The sequence below is a fragment of the Brachionichthys hirsutus genome, chromosome 4, assembly GCF_040956055.1.
Source record: "Brachionichthys hirsutus isolate HB-005 chromosome 4, CSIRO-AGI_Bhir_v1, whole genome shotgun sequence".
Classification (NCBI taxonomy): Eukaryota; Metazoa; Chordata; class Actinopteri; order Lophiiformes; family Brachionichthyidae; genus Brachionichthys; species Brachionichthys hirsutus.
Window position 1 is genome coordinate 4,543,129 of NC_090900.1, and position 17,370 is coordinate 4,560,498.

At 45.4% G+C, this 17,370-nt stretch overlaps 1 protein-coding gene across 1 annotated transcript; it reads left to right on the forward strand.

Annotated features, from left to right (window-relative positions):
* Nucleotides 1–414: 414 nt before the first annotated feature.
* On the forward strand, nucleotides 415–17,087 carry osbp2b (oxysterol binding protein 2b). Its single transcript, XM_068760995.1, has 15 exons — nucleotides 415–590; nucleotides 1,420–1,628; nucleotides 7,963–8,213; nucleotides 11,069–11,264; nucleotides 12,072–12,195; nucleotides 12,492–12,558; nucleotides 13,211–13,363; nucleotides 13,448–13,693; nucleotides 13,858–13,978; nucleotides 14,345–14,448; nucleotides 14,784–14,879; nucleotides 15,102–15,286; nucleotides 15,408–15,628; nucleotides 16,341–16,358; nucleotides 16,945–17,087. Exons 1-15 carry the CDS (start codon nucleotides 415–417, stop codon nucleotides 17,085–17,087), a joined length of 2,310 nt encoding a protein of 769 aa, XP_068617096.1.
* The last annotated feature ends 283 nt before the right edge of the window (nucleotides 17,088–17,370 follow it).

Genomic DNA, 17,370 nt, shown 5'->3' on the forward strand with positions numbered 1-17,370 from the left:
TTAGTGCCTTAAATGTTAATTGTTTTGGCCCCTTCTGTCGTCATGGAAGCCATGGTGACAGCCATGTTATATTAGATTCCATTGTAAGGAGTTTCCTTTCTATCCAGCCCAGCTCCAGCTCTGTGCTCCGACTCCTCTGCAGCTCTGCCTCGGTATGAAGTGTCTCGGCATCGCGTCTCCTTCTTTCGGTGTCCGTTCCTGCGTCATGTAAAAGGGGGCTCCCGGCTCGCGGTGGTCGTTGGCACAAGAGAAAATTTCTCTGCGTTCATTGGTCATTGCAACAGTTCTCGCTAACGCAGTCCTGGTGGGGGGCGGGGGGTAGTGGTGTCCCTGTCCCTGTCCCTGTCCCTGTCCACGCCGTAACCCGGGTTTATCCTGCGCCCTTCGGCGTGCGGCGCTGCGTAGTAGCGGAGGATGAGCGAGCAAGGGAAGGGCTCGGCATCCGCCTCTGCTGCGGCCCCGGCACCGGCCCCGGCACCGGCCCCGGGGTCGGATACTTACAAAGGATGGCTTTTCAAATGGACCAACTATTTAAAAGGGTACCAGCGGCGGTGGTTCGTCCTCAGCAATGGCCTGCTTTCATATTACAGGTGAGTTTTTAAATAAATGGGGTGTGGGGGAGACCCCCACTTGGCTCACTGCTAGTCCCGGGCGTTCTGTGTCAGCGCTTACCGACAGCTGGCTGCCTCAGCTGGCTAGCGGCTGGCTCGCGGCTGGCTCGCGGCAGGCTAGCGGCAAGCTAGCGGCAAAGCTAGCGGCAGGCTAGCGGCAGGCTAGCGGCAGGCTAGCGGCAAAGCTAGCGGCAGGCTAGCGGCAGGCTAGCGGCAAAGCTAGCGGCAGGCTAGCGGCAAAGCTAGCGGCAGGCTAGCGGCAGGCTAAAGCTAGCTGTCAAACTGACAGTCGGCTGTCTGTTTACATCCAGCTGACAGCAACAGAAACGCTACTGAGACATATTACTGATACTGAATGCGTTTTGCGGAACACCAGCAAGATTCTCTATTTACATGCATAATGTTGTATTTCTCCAAGCGCAAAAATAAGGGCAAAGTCTTTCCTCATCAGTAAAACTAAATATTTCTTATTCTGCAATCCTTCAGTTCTTCAACAATCCTTTTTAATAGACTTTACAGATTAACTTTATGTGTATTATTTACATGTATTATCTACCATTTCTACTGATGTGCGAATGTGGCCTCCTTATCTCGGCTCACTGAATGTGCAACAATTGGCCTTGGAGGAGGCTACGCAGAGCGACCACAGCTCGCTTTACTCACAGCAGGGCCTGACATGCTTATCGGCCATATGAATATGACTGCACCGTCCCTCCTGAAATATGGAATTCTACATGAATATTTTCAGATGATTCTCATCTCTCTTTTTGCCTTCCTTTATCTCTTTCTGCCTGTTATCCCGTTGTAGGACACAGGCAGAGATGGCCCACACCTGCCGTGGAACAATAAACTTGGCCACAGCGCACATCGACACCGAAGATGCCTGCAACATCGTCCTGAGCAGCGGTGGTCGCACGTACCACCTGAAGGCTAGCGCAGAGGTGGAGCGGCAAAGATGGGTCACGGCGCTGGAGTTGGCCAAAGCTAAAGCTATCCGCATGATGAATGATCAGTCTGGTAAGAGCGAGCTGCTTCTATGGGGACGTTCAGTAGCGGTGCATTAATCGTTTAGTCCAAGTGCGAGCTGGAAGAGTATTATACACTCATCAGGCGCTGATGCAATGGTCTCACTGTAACCTTGACAAATACAATACCGGTACAGGGTCAATACAGTCCTGGGAGATGTACAAGAGTGTTTCTACTTTGTTCAGTATTTAAGATCATTGCGAGGTCAAAGATTAAGTTCACCACAGTTCAGAGATTTTGTTTGGTTTGTTTTTTGGCATTTCATATTCAGAAAGCTCATGCTAATGGCATTTAACGGAACCATAGATTCCAGTGTGAGCCAGGAGAGGGCGGCACCGTGTGGTTGTTGTGGAAGTTGGAAAACAAACAGGGATATGTTAGTGGTGGTGAGAAAACGGGGGAAACCAGGCTTCTATTCAGCTTTCTCCCAACGACGCCATTCTTCAAAAGGACTTATCCTTGAGTGTTGTTTTTATTTTTTATGTTTTTCTGGGGGGGGCACCATGGTGGCGCAGTGGTAAGCACTGTTGCCTCATAGCAAAAAGGTTGCAGGTTTGAATCGGACTTGGGGCCTTTCTGGGAAGAGTTCGTATGTTCTCCCCATGTCTGCGTGGGTTCTCTCCGGCTTCCTTCCACCACCAAAAAACCCCCAAAAATCTTATAAATTGAATCGGTGAATTGGTTGCATTAAATTGTCCTTGTGTGTGTGTGTGTGTGTGTGTGTGTGTGTGTGTTTGTGGCCCTGCAATGAACTGGTGGCTTGTCCAGGGTGTACGCCTACTCTCACCCGTTGACTGCTGGGATAAGCACCAGCACGACCAGTGACCCGGTAACGGTCAAAGTGGTTTAGAAGATGAATGAATGTTTTGCTGGTCGAAGGCTGTGGCGAATGGAAGGCAGGCGGCCATTTTCTACACATTTCATCCTGGCGTCATCCCAGGGCCTTTCTGCCCCAGTCTTTTGCAGACCAGGTCTACAGAGACTGAGACTGGCTATAGTTTCCCTCTGGCCTGTATTTGGAAGTCAAATATAGATGGGAGAAGTGCTTCCAGTGAGCAGCAGACATGCGCCGATATATTTGCATTTAGAAAAGGTTGGGTTAATGAAAACCTCATTGATTGTATTTGTGTGTGATTACTTCTGTGTGCATGCATATGTTTTGATGACCTTTTCTTATTTCTACTTTATCTGCTCCTTTTTTTTTTTAAGCTATTCTACGTGCTAACTAAAGCCTCGCATGGAACAGAGGACATGAAATGTACAGAAACAGTATTTCCTCTGGGGTCTGTTCCAGGATCCGGCGACTCGGTTCAACACTGATGAAATGCACCATTCTAGAAATATAAATAGAAATGCCTGCTAACATAAAAGCAGACTATCCGCTCGAACGCAAGCCGCTTCAGGGCACGGTTAGATTTCAGACGACCTGTTCCTTGACCAGATATGGTATTAAAGCAATTATGAGCTGATGCTGCCCAAGCCTGGAACGCATGGGATCTAGAATCTAAGCTGAATGAGTATCCACACAGAAATGCTGATATAAAATGTTATATTTCTCTATGATTTTACCTCCAGGCTCTTGCCGATCTTCTCAGTGGGAACCTGAATCAGAGGCAGGGAGCCTGTATTCTTTAACAATCGCTCTTTTTATTGATCTCCTCAGGGAGAACACAATGTTAATAAAAGCCCTGGCTCAGAGTAAGTATAAATGGAGACTACCATTAGAAGCTGATGCCTTTGACGTTGGTTCTTGTTTGATTAGCATCTCTGACTCTTTATTTCATCATTAGTTTCAAACCTAAATCTAACAATGCTCCATTCCTCTCCTCTTTGATCTAAAATCTCTCGTCTGTCTACGTCGGTGAGCCGTGAGATTCTTTTCTGACTACATCTGAACTAAACCTTTTCCATTTATGAGTCATCCTTTTGAATTACCAAATGTCCAACAGGAGGCAGTGTTTCCCCTCACTTCAGCATGACCCCCCTTCATGGGTTGGCCTGCTAAGTTTCTGTGCTTTTTGAGGGTGGGCAGGTCAGTCAGGCCAGTCCTTTACTGACTGGTTCCTGTGGTCTGTGAGTGAACTGGTGGATGTTACAGATGAACTTTTTTTTATGTCGTGACCAAGCCCCCGTTCTCCGACTCCAGTAAATGGTGGTGCTCTGTCCGTGGTTCTGAAACTAGTTCTGCCGTAGTCAACGTTCTCCTTTGATGTTTTCTCCACCCATCTTTCTCTTTCCCCATCTCTCGGTCCCGACTTTCTGCCTGTTTTCTCTTCCCCCTCCATTCCCTCTGGTGTTCACTCTTCCCCTCTCATCCAGACTCCCTCTGGTTGTCCTACCCCCCTCCCTCTTTCCTTCTCCCTCTCCTCCTCGCTCTCGTTAATTCGTTACTCGAGCGGGGTTTTCTTCCTGGATGGGAATGGACCTTTCGTTTCTCCACTCGTTTTGTTTGATTGAAACAAATTGGCTTGAAAAGAGTCGACACGGCAGTTTTTCCGTTGTGAGTATGCAGCGTTCCCTCCCTTCACGTTGTGTAAAGGAATGTGTTTGTCTTTTACACAAACGCACGCGGCTAGGTGGCGGCGTTGTGGCGTTGTGGCTTCCGTTAAAGTGGTGAATACTGATTGATTTTGTTTGGCATCATATCTGTGGTTTACCTCGTCAGACGGGGGATGCGTGCAGGAAATTATTAGAGTTCATTCAGGAAAACTTTCAAACTGAAAACAGAATCCTGAACACATTTCTCCAATGACGGATGGAAAATGTTTTCAGCAACGGCGATGACTGCATCATTAAAGTCGCAACTCAAAATGTGTTTTTGTGTGAGAGAGACTAAATAAAGCCACTCCTCTAGTCCTGCTTCTAAATATAGCATGATGCTGTAGGAAAGCTTCACTCCTGCTGTTGTTCGTTTATTTGCTGTATTTTATAACCGCCACCGGCTCACGGACGATGTTGAAATGACAGATGGCCACGCTTACCATCCTCATCCATTCGTCCTGCATTGGCTGCGCGTCAAATCGGTTGTCCTTGTTTATCTCGGATGCAAAGAGCGTGCGCCGGCAGAGGTCGTTTCGTGACTTCAGCTCGATCCCTAAAGAGAGGAGAGATGGAGAGTAAGCAGTCTCGTAAAATAAAAAAAGCTGGTCTCCTTGCAGAGATCAGGAACGCTTTAAATCGTGCGCTGGCTTTCCTGATCCTGTTTTACGTCATGGTTTCCTGTTTGACATATTCCCCCCTTTCTCCAGCATGCGTCTTGAATCTGTTGTGAATGTAACTAACTGCTCCCACGAGATCAAACCTTTGCTGCCGCTTAATGTATTCGACCTTTCTGAACTCGCACTCCCTCCTTAAACGGCTTGTCCCATCCGCCGGCGTCTTGCTGTGCTGGCACATCGATTTCGGACTTTCATGTCACCTGCTTTTCCCTCCGTCTGGGTTTGTCTTTGGCTCTCCATTGTCTCTATGTTCTTGTTATTCCTACCATCAAACACCTTTTGTATTTTCCCCTCCTACACGTTCCTTTCCTTGCTCTTTATTCCCGTTTTCCGCTGTGGTTTTATTTTCAATCCACACAGGGCAAAGCAAATGCCGGATGCACAGAATAGGAACTTGTTCTCTTATCTGACAAGACTAAGTACCTGCACTTAGTCATGTGCTGAGGTCAAACCACAAACCAGCACGTGTTGCGGTTGATGTTAGAGAACCCTCTTCCTGCTTTTATGCTCGGTGGAGATGCGGTGGATCGTTTGACCGCAGCCTCCAGCCTTTATGAAAGAGCGAACAACAAGCGATTTACTGTCGACTCCTAAAGCTCAACCATGTCTCATCCTGTTCTCTCTTTCTCCACCTCTCTAACTTCATCTATGGTTTCCATGCCGACGGCAGAGTTGGCCAGTGTAGAGATGAACAGCTGTGCTCTTGAGCCGCGGGCTTTCTGTGAATTACATTCACTTTGTGTATTTGCTCGCGTTGTTTTCAGGCTTTCCATGACAGGATTCTGCACATTAAGAACGTTGGAGTGCGATCCGAACATCAGAAATAGCATTGTGCTAACGAGTTTTCATAAGAACATCCCTTGTGTGTTGTACAAATACTGCGTTTACCCAAATCTCGCATAACCTCTTCAGATCGTTTTGGGATACAGTATCAATATTTGTCATGTGGGAAGATTGAGGACATAAAATGTACCTTGAGAGATTCAAAGTCTCTAAAATCATCAGTAACTCCTTTTTGTTTTTTTTGTTGAGGGCATTAAATGTGAAATTAAATCACTCGTCACTATGTGTGTAGTCAGTTCTCATTAAACGCGGTCGCTGCACACACTGGCGTTTCTTTAAAGGTTTGGAGCCCGCATGTCACTGCCCTCTTATTTAAAATCTTTACGCTATTGATGCTCTGACTTTGACTGGAAGGTACTTGAGAGACTCCTCTACTCCTCCTCTGTGAAGACATCACCTCTCTGGTTTTACATCCATGGCTCATTATCTTGCAGCAGTGGCATCTTGACGGTTAGCAATGATGGATCACAATTAATTTTTTTAAATCTTTCTACATTATCAAGTAACTTTAACTCAAACGCTTGATATGTCATTTTTTTTAAAAAAAAGGAGATTTAAATGTTGTTAAACTTGAAACTTCTGAGGAAGAGGAAGGCCTCTTCACTTCTCTATAGAAACGAGAGAACTTGATACGGTTCTCATTTGAATCATGTCGTTGCCTCATATTACAGCACACGCTGTACTTTAGTCAGAAGATGGATCAATTGTCTTTTTTCTCTCCTTATTTTGATAGTTGATGCAGCTTTCAGTTAATTCCCACTTTTGTTGTTTCTTTCTCTTCGGGAGTGTTCGATTTGACGAGAGCTTTGGGGACACGGATTTGCACTGCAGAGGCTTTCATTTGCTTGGTGGAAAGCTGAGTGCCATGTTTTTGGGCTTGTGCATGCTGTCGTCTCGATCTGTTTCCCCGTGATGCATCTCAGGAGAGGAACGGAGCAAGTTTGTAATTAGTGGCCCGGATTAGACTCTCCTCTCCTGGGACACATCGTCACTCTTTTCTCTCCGACTCGCTTTTCATTTTCCTTCTCTTACACATTAAAGCACGTCAGTCAGTTGGAAATTATCCGTATCCGACCAGTGTTGGTATCTCTAATACCCAAAAAGAAAACACAAATGTTGCACTGTGTACGTTTTTTTATTTGGTTTTCCGATATGGTCAAACGCCATCTTTTAATCCAGAGCGCCGCTGCTCGACGTGCACGTCTCTCTGCCACAGGGTGACATCTTGTCAGCCAGAGGCCTGCCTCTGCTGATCTGACAGCTTCTCCTCAGGGACGAGCAAGGAGACGAGCCCTGACAGTGGGATCACGCAAAGGCACTTCCACCCCCTCCATCGGGCCTCTGTGCTCCATGCTGAGAAGGACGGAGGACAGATGTGTGTTTATATGTTGCTTCCCTCCCGGCTTGCCTCAGACACAGATGTTGCTTTAAATTGTGTCATGCTTCACTAGGCTTTGGAAACAGCGTCTGCACCAACGCGGGGCGGTTCCACGAGGTGGTGGCCCGTGTAGGAGCGGGAGGCAGCGTGACCTTGAGACATGCCTGGCGTGATAATGGGCCCCTGTGCTTTCCTGGTGATGTCGCCTTTGCTTTAGTGCCGTCCATCCACATCTGCTGTTGGTGACATTAGATCTACTGGCATAGGCTCCGCCTTCCATTCTGAGTAATATGCTGGTGATCTGATATGTTCAATATCTGACACTCTGGTACTCCAACCTGCACAGCAGGTCACGTCATCTACTTTATACTTGTCTTCGCTTTGATCGCCACACGTTTGGCCTCAGTGCTGCTTGTTTAGATGTCCTCCTATATTCCGCTTTGTCTTACTGGGGGGGTTACTTGGGTTCAAGGATCTCTCATCTCATCTAGAACCTAAAAGTTTGTAAAATCATTTTGTTTCCTTTACTCTATTACTCGTGTGTGTGTGCAGCACTGTTCTCGTATGTTCTATCTGACCTTGAGTAACCTCTTTAGTGACATTATTTGGAAAGGCAGCTGCTGCAGCGCAGGCTCGTGAGCTGATTTTACGCAGATGCACTGATTTGATTTATTTTAGTCCAAGGATTTCTGCAGGTCATCGTTTTGTTGTTGTTTAACGGGTCTGTTTATCTGAAATCACAGCCCCCCCACCCCACACACACACACTACTAGTTTAGAACAAAGTGCGTCACAAGATTAGCAAAACATAGAAATTGTTTTGCGAAGTCAGTCTCTGCCTGTTTCTTGTTCAAGATGGTGAATGCGTGACCTCTGACCTCTCCTAGATGACTCCGGGGACGAGGCGCCTACATCCCAGTCGGACCGAAGCGAGATTCAGGGCACGCTGAAGATACTCGTCAGCAAACTCGACGACCTCAGCACATGTAACGACCTGATCGCCAAGCACGGCGCGGCCCTGCAGCGATCGCTGAGCGAACTCGAGGGCCTGAAAGTGTCTGCTGAAGGAGGGGAGAAAATCAAGGCAGTCAATGAACGAGCCACTCTCTTCCGCATCACCTCCAATGCTATGATCAATGTGAGTAGCTGGGGCAGGCTCCAGGATCATCTTCATCATCATCATGTCTCGTATGATGGCTAAAATGCATGTTTTAAAGACTAACAAGAGTCCCGCACTAAATGTGAATTAATTTAGTCTTCATTTAGCTGCGTTTAACCAAACCCAATAGAGTTAATCAATCAATACACGATAGACACGATCAGATCTTCATCCACGCCGCACTGGATCGTTAGCGTCAGACTCAGACGCTGCTCCGTTCTCTTCAGCACTAAAAACAATGGGCTCTACAGAATGATAGCAATGGACCAGAGTTCAGGAAGGGTCCTTACAGTGATACTAGATATGATGGTGGGTGGGGGTTACAGGAATAGCCCCTGTTCACCCCCCCCTGAAACCTTCACTCTGCCTGGTGAGGAATGTCAGAGCCTTCTAGACTGCAGTTCAGACTGACCCAGACAATATCACCAGGTCTGTTTGCTTATGTTTTACTGTCTTTATCTTTACTTGACTGCATGCCTGACTGATTTAAAAAACAAACACACATTTTCTTTATTAATGTCTGGCTGTTTTTTGTATACTGTAATATAATTTGGCCAGACTAAGTTACGGTTGAGCTTTGAACACTGGGACCTTAGGGTAAGGGTTTTAAATCAGACGGTTGGAAATTGCTTCCAAAAACCCAAAATGTGTTCACACGCAGCTTTTGACTTCCGCCATACTGTTCAGCTGCCATGTTTGTAGCCACTTTAAATACATTTACTTCGACGTAAATTCCAAAAAAAAGGCAGGAATTGAAGGAGGAGGCCATAACAGCGATGTTGTCTGTGAGCTGACCATGGCCAGAGGGGAGGGTTGCATTAGTTCATCTAGCAGTGATGTAACTGTGCACATGTCATCTTATCCAGGCTCTCTTTCATGTGTGCCTGTGTGTGTGTGTGTGCATGCATTTACACACACCCCACCTTCAGTAGTAGGGTTTTATTTAATAGTTTTGGTAATAATTGGACTTTATCCATGTTTTATTCTTTAAACTACATAACATTTAATTTGACATGTACTCATGATCACAATGCCCCCCCCCCCCCTCACATGCTCATTCCAATTTTTTTTAGCCTTTATCAACCCCATCCTCCGCACAACGGAAGTCACGTGCAGTCTGCAATTGTATTGGAGACTCAGCATAAAAAAGTGGAAGTATTTTTACTTGACTGTCAAATTATGTCTGAGGAAGTGGACGAATGCTCTTATGACTTTGTTTGAACTCCTTTAAAATGAACCCCCACACACTGATGTCTAGACATTTAATGTAAGTCCAATGAAGGTAAGAGTGTGGCTGAGTGTTTTATTTTAAGATTTAAATATTTGTTTTACAGAAATTATGGTTTCATTATATTACTCTAACGCTTTTATGTCAGTACTGTCATTATATAAAATTTTGCTTGTGCAGGCATCAATAAATATCTAAATCTATTGATGATGATGTATATATATAGTAAGTAAGTATAAACGGTTTGTATTCAAATGTAATTTTTATCAGTTAATTATTTTTGGCTCTCTATTTTGTTTTTTGGAATTAGTATTGAGAATTAAAAAAGTAAAGTTAATGTGGTTGTATACTGTTATGAGCAGAAGTATTGATCCACAACGGTATGTAACAGCTGTTTGCAACAATCAAATCAATCAAGAACAGTTTACAAATAGCTTAATGCAGCAGATGTTGTTTTATTAATATATACATCATATTGTATATTGATTTTACAGAAGACTCCAGTCCCACAATTATTCAGGGACTCGGTCAAAAGCAAGTGTCGTATTTTGTAGAGCAGCCGCTGCAATGAATGCCCTGTTGCAATAATCTTTCCAACTTTATTAACTATGTTTACATTAATTTAAGTCAAATCACGAGCAGCGTGACCTCTTTTTGACCTACTTAACGGGCTATATTGAACATTTTACTTAGATTGAATACGTTTTTATGAAGTGCTTTTTCGATTGATGTGTATGTTGGTGAGAGATACAGCATTGAAAATCAGTTTAAAATACAAATTAAGGTAGGACTACCTTTGCCTCATTATTTATCGTGGTTTCAGTGTGCTGCTGATCATCCTCACTGTAATCTCACCAGCCAGGCAACCCAGATTATCTGTGTGACACATGTACCCCCCCAGCTTCGCGCCTACTGCCACAACTTCATCCAAGTGGTTCAAGTTGGCTCCCGACTGTCCTTCTGGCTCTGGAACCAAACAGACCCAGAGCTGGAGCCTGGCCATCAGAATTTTGCCAAAATGCTTCATCATTGCAAGATAATTTCAGAATGATTCCTTAGAAACCTTCCTCTGAGGCCCATTTCGCTGACGCCGTCACAGAGCATTTTCATCACGTGTTGTCGGCCGCGAGGTGTTATTTACGTTCATTGACCTTTTAGCTCACAGTGAAGAGAGGCTAGCAGACGTGGGCTTCAGTGCCAAGGCATGCTGACGTGAAATACATGTTTGATCTGAAGTTACCTCTCTCTCTGCAGTCAGTGAAGTCGGTTTATGTTGTGCTCTGAGGTATATTTGATGCAGCATAGAGATAAAGGTGGATGCATCAATAAATGAAATGCGATGTGAATGATATTTAGGGATTGCTACCTACAGCTGGAATGAAGGAAGTTATTCAAAATGCTTATAATAGGGCCACATTGTTAAACCACGAGAAGATTTTGTGGAAACATCTCACCCAGTAGAAAATAACTTTTACTCTGGTGCGAATGAAGAACACGATCCTTTTTTCCCCCCAGAATGTCAATTCATTATCTCACACTCTTGTATCGTGGACGTCAAACATTCAGTGCTATCTGCGTGCTCGTGTCCCCCCCCCCCCCCCCCCAGGCGTGTCGAGACTTCTCAGACCTAGCAGAGACTCAAAGTAGGAGATGGCAGCGGGCGCTGCAGTATGAGCGAGAGCAACGCGCCCATCTCGAGGAGACCATTGAGCAGCTAGCCAAGCAGCACAACAGCCTGGAGCGAGCGTGGAGAGAAGCACCCACGCTCGTTTCCACCCCACCCGGCGCCACGACCAACGAGGGTGAGACTGTGTGTTATTTACTCCTGTGGACTAAATGTCATGTGTAACCTAAGGCTCAATGTCATAGGCGTCCCTCATGTGGACAGAGGACATTGTAAAGTGAGTTAGAATTGAATTTTCATTAAATACGAGACAGTAATTACCTTCACCATGAAATGCACAACGTGTCCTCAGTCTTGTCTTGTCTTAAACATCCGATGTCTTTGAAACAAATCACCAGCCTGGCGTGAGGTTTCCTGTGTGCGTCTGTATTGCAACAGAAAGACTATTGATTTTGCTACTCAAACACAGTGAGACTCTTCGTCTCAAACTGACGAGAGTTTGAAGCCCATTGATTTTGGTGACCCCATGACCTTAACTTTATGTCAAGACTCTGTTCCATCGTCTCTCCCTGCTGTCTGTAATAAAGGCTTATCTGCCTCCAAACGGAGGCCAAAACGAAACTGGAGAACGTGTTTTCTCCTAGAAACCGCCTCAAGTTAGTTCCCTTTTACCCCCAGGCAGTCTTACTATATTTTACCGAACTTATTTTTCTTCTTACGTTACAGAAAGTTATATTTATTTGCCGTTTATCTTCTGATTCAAGGTCATGCCTTCGTAGTTTTACAGAAGCACCTTTCTTTAGAAAGGACATCGATTACCCAAAGTGAAAACATTTTAGTTTTCTTAACATGACCTGATAAATTGTTGTTCATTTATCGCCACGGTAAATCCCTCTAAAATAAACTCTCGATGCGGTGTGGTGTTTGCACTGGTTTGACTGGAGTTAGCGTTCGCTCATGAATACATACCGGTATGTCCCTACAGAAGGAAGTGGGAGGAAGCACAAAGAAGAAGCGAGTGATGAAGATGAGGAAACTGAGTACTTTGATGCCATGGAGGATTCCACTGCTTTTATCACAGTAACTACAGCCGAGAGCATACAGCACAGGTTAGTGGTTTTCTTTCATATTTGGTGGCACAACAACAACAGCAACACAACTTATGGACAGTTGATTATGGTTTGTTTTAGACGCAACATTTGGTTTGTGTTTTCTTCCTGGCTAATGCTCTGGTTCATCTACTGCAACAAATCCCTCAACACCACTGCAGCTGTAGCGCCGTTAATAGCGGCGGAACCAGTTAGACACCATTTATCTGCGATACCCAGCCATCTGTTTGCTCCGTCATCCGTCTTTGTGCCTAAGTGGGAAATGTAAAAATACCGCTGTCTACTCTGTGCTCCAGGCGGTCTCAGAGTAATTTGAGCGCAGCGAGCGGAGGTCAGCCGAGCGACTGGATCCAGGACGACCATGTAAGTGTCCGTCCCCCGACCACGGCCGACTAATAGGAATGACATTTGTGAACATTGCTGAATTTAGTAATATAGATTCATTTGTGCTGCTGGAACGCTCTCCACCCATTGATTGTTTTCGATAACAGTCTCCATTTTCTGCTCTTGTTCTTCCCCCTTTCCTACCTGACATTCATACCATGCACACGCACACACACACACACACAGCCTCTTTGTTTTTGATGTTTTGTTGACAGTCCTGTGGCGACTCGAGACTCAGAGCTGCTTCGTTCCACTAAATCTTAATTAGTGATAAGTCGTCATGCTTCTCCATTGTGTGTCTGGGAATCTATACGTTCTTACGTTTCCAACATCGGTAACGCCAGAGAACTGGCTTTTCCTCTCAGTAATTGTGACACAAATTGTATTCTTCATTTTGTGTTATTTTCCTTGGAAAAAGACTTTCAAGGTGACAGAATTTGGTTATCTCATCTTATCTATCTCTGTAGCATATATTCAAAACAGCACACAGCACACTGTTTGTCTGTCATATACTGCTGAGTCTTATCTACTTTTCTCTTCTATTATATAGTGGATATGGCGCCATGCTGCCCATGAAATTGAAAGTACAGTATTTGCAAAATATACTGAATATTCTTGCCTTCCACCAAAGATGTCTCCGACCTGCAATGATGTGGAGGGGACGGAGCTGAAGCCCCGCAGACAGAGGCGTACTCATGTCCCTGACAAACCCAACTACTCCCTCAATTTATGGAGCATCATGAAGAACTGCATCGGCAAAGAGCTCTCCAAAATCCCCATGCCTGTAAGGCACCTCTCTGTTTTGTTCTGACGCGGGAACACTGGTGTGTGAATTTTTACCTCTTTCCTTTTTGTTAATCTTATTCAGGTAAATTTCAACGAGCCGCTGTCGATGCTGCAGCGTCTCAGCGAGGACCTGGAGTACCACGAACTGTTGGACAAGGCGGCACGCTGCGACTCCTCCCTGGAGCAGATGTGCCTGGTCGCTGCGTTCTCCATCTCTTCCTACTCCACCACAATCCATCGCACAGCCAAACCCTTCAACCCACTACTGGGCGAGACCTATGAGCTCGACCGCCTGGAGGAATTTGGCTACCGCTCACTGTGTGAGCAGGTAATGCAAAGACTCAAGGGATTTGTTTTTCTTTCTTTACACTGATGCATAGACATGATGCACAGAGTGAATTACACATCGGCTCAGGAGCTGTAAACAAACTTGTTTGCACTAACATTAGCAGCATCCATACTTTAACTATCATGTCGTATGCCTCCTCAAAGGTGAGCCATCACCCTCCTGCAGCTGCACATCATGTGATTTCCCAACGAGGCTGGACTCTGTGGCAGGAAATCACCATCGCCAGCAAGTTCCGTGGCAAATACCTCTCCATAATGCCTTTGGGTGAGATTCTTCATATGCAGCAGGGAAGCAACAGATTATACTTGCAAATAAAGGTTCCGTCATGCAAATGTAACGGTCGCACCAGGCTGAGCTTAGCCAATGAAGAGAGTAGTAGGTGACTGTGCTGTGAACCTCCAAACCAGGAGTCAGAAGCACATAAACTATGTGTATAAAGGGAGCTCTCTTGCCTATTGGCTCAGATAAATGAGAGATTTCACAGATGCAGGGGATGCAGTGGTATTTATCTGACCTCTCTCTTCATGCCCACAATCCTAACGCCTCAAGTTCAGGTCAGCGGTCATAGCTTGGCAATAAAGAAGTTTTGATATTTGCTTTTTCTTATGGTCTTTGCCTGTCCCACTTAAGGTGCCATTCACCTTCAGTTCCAGTCCAGCGGGAACCACTACGTGTGGAGAAAGGTCACCTCCACTGTACATAACATTATCGTGGGCAAGCTGTGGATTGACCAGGTCTGTTTATTTTTGGTATCATTCAGCCCCAAACTCACAGCCAATGCCTCTTCTGGAATAGCCTATAAATACCTCTCCGCCTCCAGAGGGTAGAGTTACAGACCAGTAGAGCGCCAAAAAGAAGGAAACCCGAGTAACACCTCACAGAACATGAATTAGGCACCTCACAATCGCTAAGGATTTGTCTTTCACCTCTTCCTTCTGTTCGATGACCTGTTTGTATGTGCAGGAAGGAATTTTAATTGTTCTGTTTCTGCTCAGCTTGTCATCAGTGTGTGTGTCTGTGAATGTGTGCGTCTGTTTTACTCTTTATTTTTCCATGTTTGTGTGCGCAGTCAGGGGACATTGAGATTGTGAATCAGAGGACCAAGGAGAACTGCCAACTCAAGTTCTATCCCTACAGTTATTTCTCCAGGGACGTTCCACGGAAGGTAAATGCTTCCTTTGTAAAATAGACGTATATTGGAAGCCTTTGATATAATTAGGGGTCATTTGTGTGATGCTGCCCCCTGCTGGGCAGCACCAACCAGAAACATATTTCTCTCAGTAGTCCACTGTAGACGGTACGAAGTCATACTGCAGTGTGTTAACCTCCTTCTAGAATCACATTTATTATTTCAAGATGGGACAGAATGCTAACCTTTGACTTTCAGGTGACAGGTGTGGTGGCAGACAGCGGGGGACAGGCTCACTACATCCTGTCTGGTACATGGGATGATAAAATCGAAAGCGCAAAGATCGTTCAGAGCAGCCGAGGTGGCGGTGGATCGGAGGGGAAGCAGAAGACGGTCTATCAGACGTTGCCCCCCAAACTGCTGTGGAAGAAATACCCACTCCCGTAAGAACCTGCCTCGTCTGCCTCAGAAGGCTTAGAGATTGATGACTCCTAGTTGCATAAGAGCTGGATTGTTTAGTTGATTGCTAAAAGATCCTCACACTGTGCCTTCTTACTCTCTCAGGGAAAATGCTGAGAACATGTACTACTTCTCCGCGCTGGCGCTGACCCTCAACGAGGAGGAGGAGGGAGTGGGATTCACCGATAGCCGTTTGAGACCGGACCAGAAGCTGATGGAGGAAGGCCGATGGGATGAGGCAAACTCAGAAAAACAGAGGCTGGAGGAGAAACAAAGAGCCGTGAGGAGGAGGAGGGAAGCAGAGGCTTCAGATGCTGTGGATGACGGTATGAAATCAGGAACAGGAAGTGCGGTGTTTGAATCAAGGAGGAGCCAGACAGACAGGCGGGATGGAGAAAGAGATAAACAATTGAATTAGAAAAGCGTGTTTCAAAGAATAACATTTAGAAAAGAAGATTCTGTAAATTAGGAGAGACGTGAACCATGGACTAATTATTTTCCGTGGAATTCATCCAGTGGAACTTTCTAGTAGACTCGTGTATTCCTGTGATGTTGAACGCTGAAAATATATATATAAAAAAAAAAAAACATGTCAAATCTGAATTTAAAGCAATAACAAGTACCTCAGGGAACAATCTGCTCCTCTGCCCTCTGTTGTAGTAAACCTCATTTTCATACGCGTCTGCAGGATGCTATATTTAGCATTAGCAGTATTTTACAGCCGCATGTCAAGACATGCAATGAGGAACTTTTCTGATTTATTTTATTATTGTGGATGATTGCTAGAGGTCTGCTATCTCAACAGTGGTAGTCCTTGTTCTGCTTGGTACAAGAGGTATTGCAGGGCGGGAGGCGGGGCTTAGCACCAGAGGTAAGATGAATTATGTGTAAATGCAGCCAGACTGAACTTCACAGCGTCCTCAGCAGAAATACTTCATCCTGGTGGCGTTCCAGTGTGTGTGTGTGTGTGTGCGTATGCTAGACTGTATTTGATGTACCATGACTTGTCTTTCTTTTCCTCCCTCTATTGGTGGTCAGAGTGTGATTATGACTCTGGTGAGTGGGGGTTTGCCCAGTGCCCCTCCGTTGTGCATCACACACACCCCCACCCTCTGCGTGGGAACTGCATGATACCCTTCTCATGTCGATTTCTTCAGATAATGACTCAGGGGGAAAAAAACAGTTGCTTTTTTCCCCCTGCTTACATTTGATGTGACATTTTCACGTAGAAATAAATGACATGAATAAATCTCAAATCTATTGATCTACTCAGTGTTGCTACGGTGAAGCTACCTTTGCATGTGATTTATGTCCACTATATTGTAATCCTGTCTAGTCATTCGTTTGTGGACACGTCTCTGGTGATTTGACTGCCTTCTCAAATCAGAATTTCCATTTTGTTTTTAAACAGAGTTTCTCTATCATATATTGCTAAGTTGTACTTTGTCTCGAGTTCAACTTAAGTTCAGATCCCATTTGGAGCGCTCCCAAATGCAGTGTGCAGCGATTGATTGCTTCCAATATAAATGCATATGTATGAAGGTGAATTGATCGGTCAGTGAATTACTTGCAAGCGTGGCTTCTCCACTGGAGTTCAAAGCATACGGCAGAGATTGAATACCGCCTGTCCTTCCTCTTGCAGGCAGAGGATATGAAAGCTACCAGCCATTGTGGTTTCACCAGAGGAAGGACTCGTTCACCGGAGAGACAAACTTTGTGTACAAAGGAGGTTACTGGGAGGCCAAGGAGAGACATGACTGGAGCATGTGTCCCGACATCTTTTAACCCAGGAACTCATCCCTGATCAGTCCTAACCTCATCAGACAGGAAACCGCTCTTCCTCTGGTCCAGGTACTGCTGGCTATTGGACACGGTGTGGACCTTTTGTGAACACGAGAATGTGTAGGCTTCACGCATTCTCAGAATAAACGGCACCTCCAAACCTGCAATATCCTAGATGATGGTCGAGAGCACGCCGTGATGCACTCCTGAAATCAGGTGCTTATTAAACCCCGGTCACAGTGCACTTTTCTTTGTACTTCCCACTCAAGACTAACAGACAGAAACC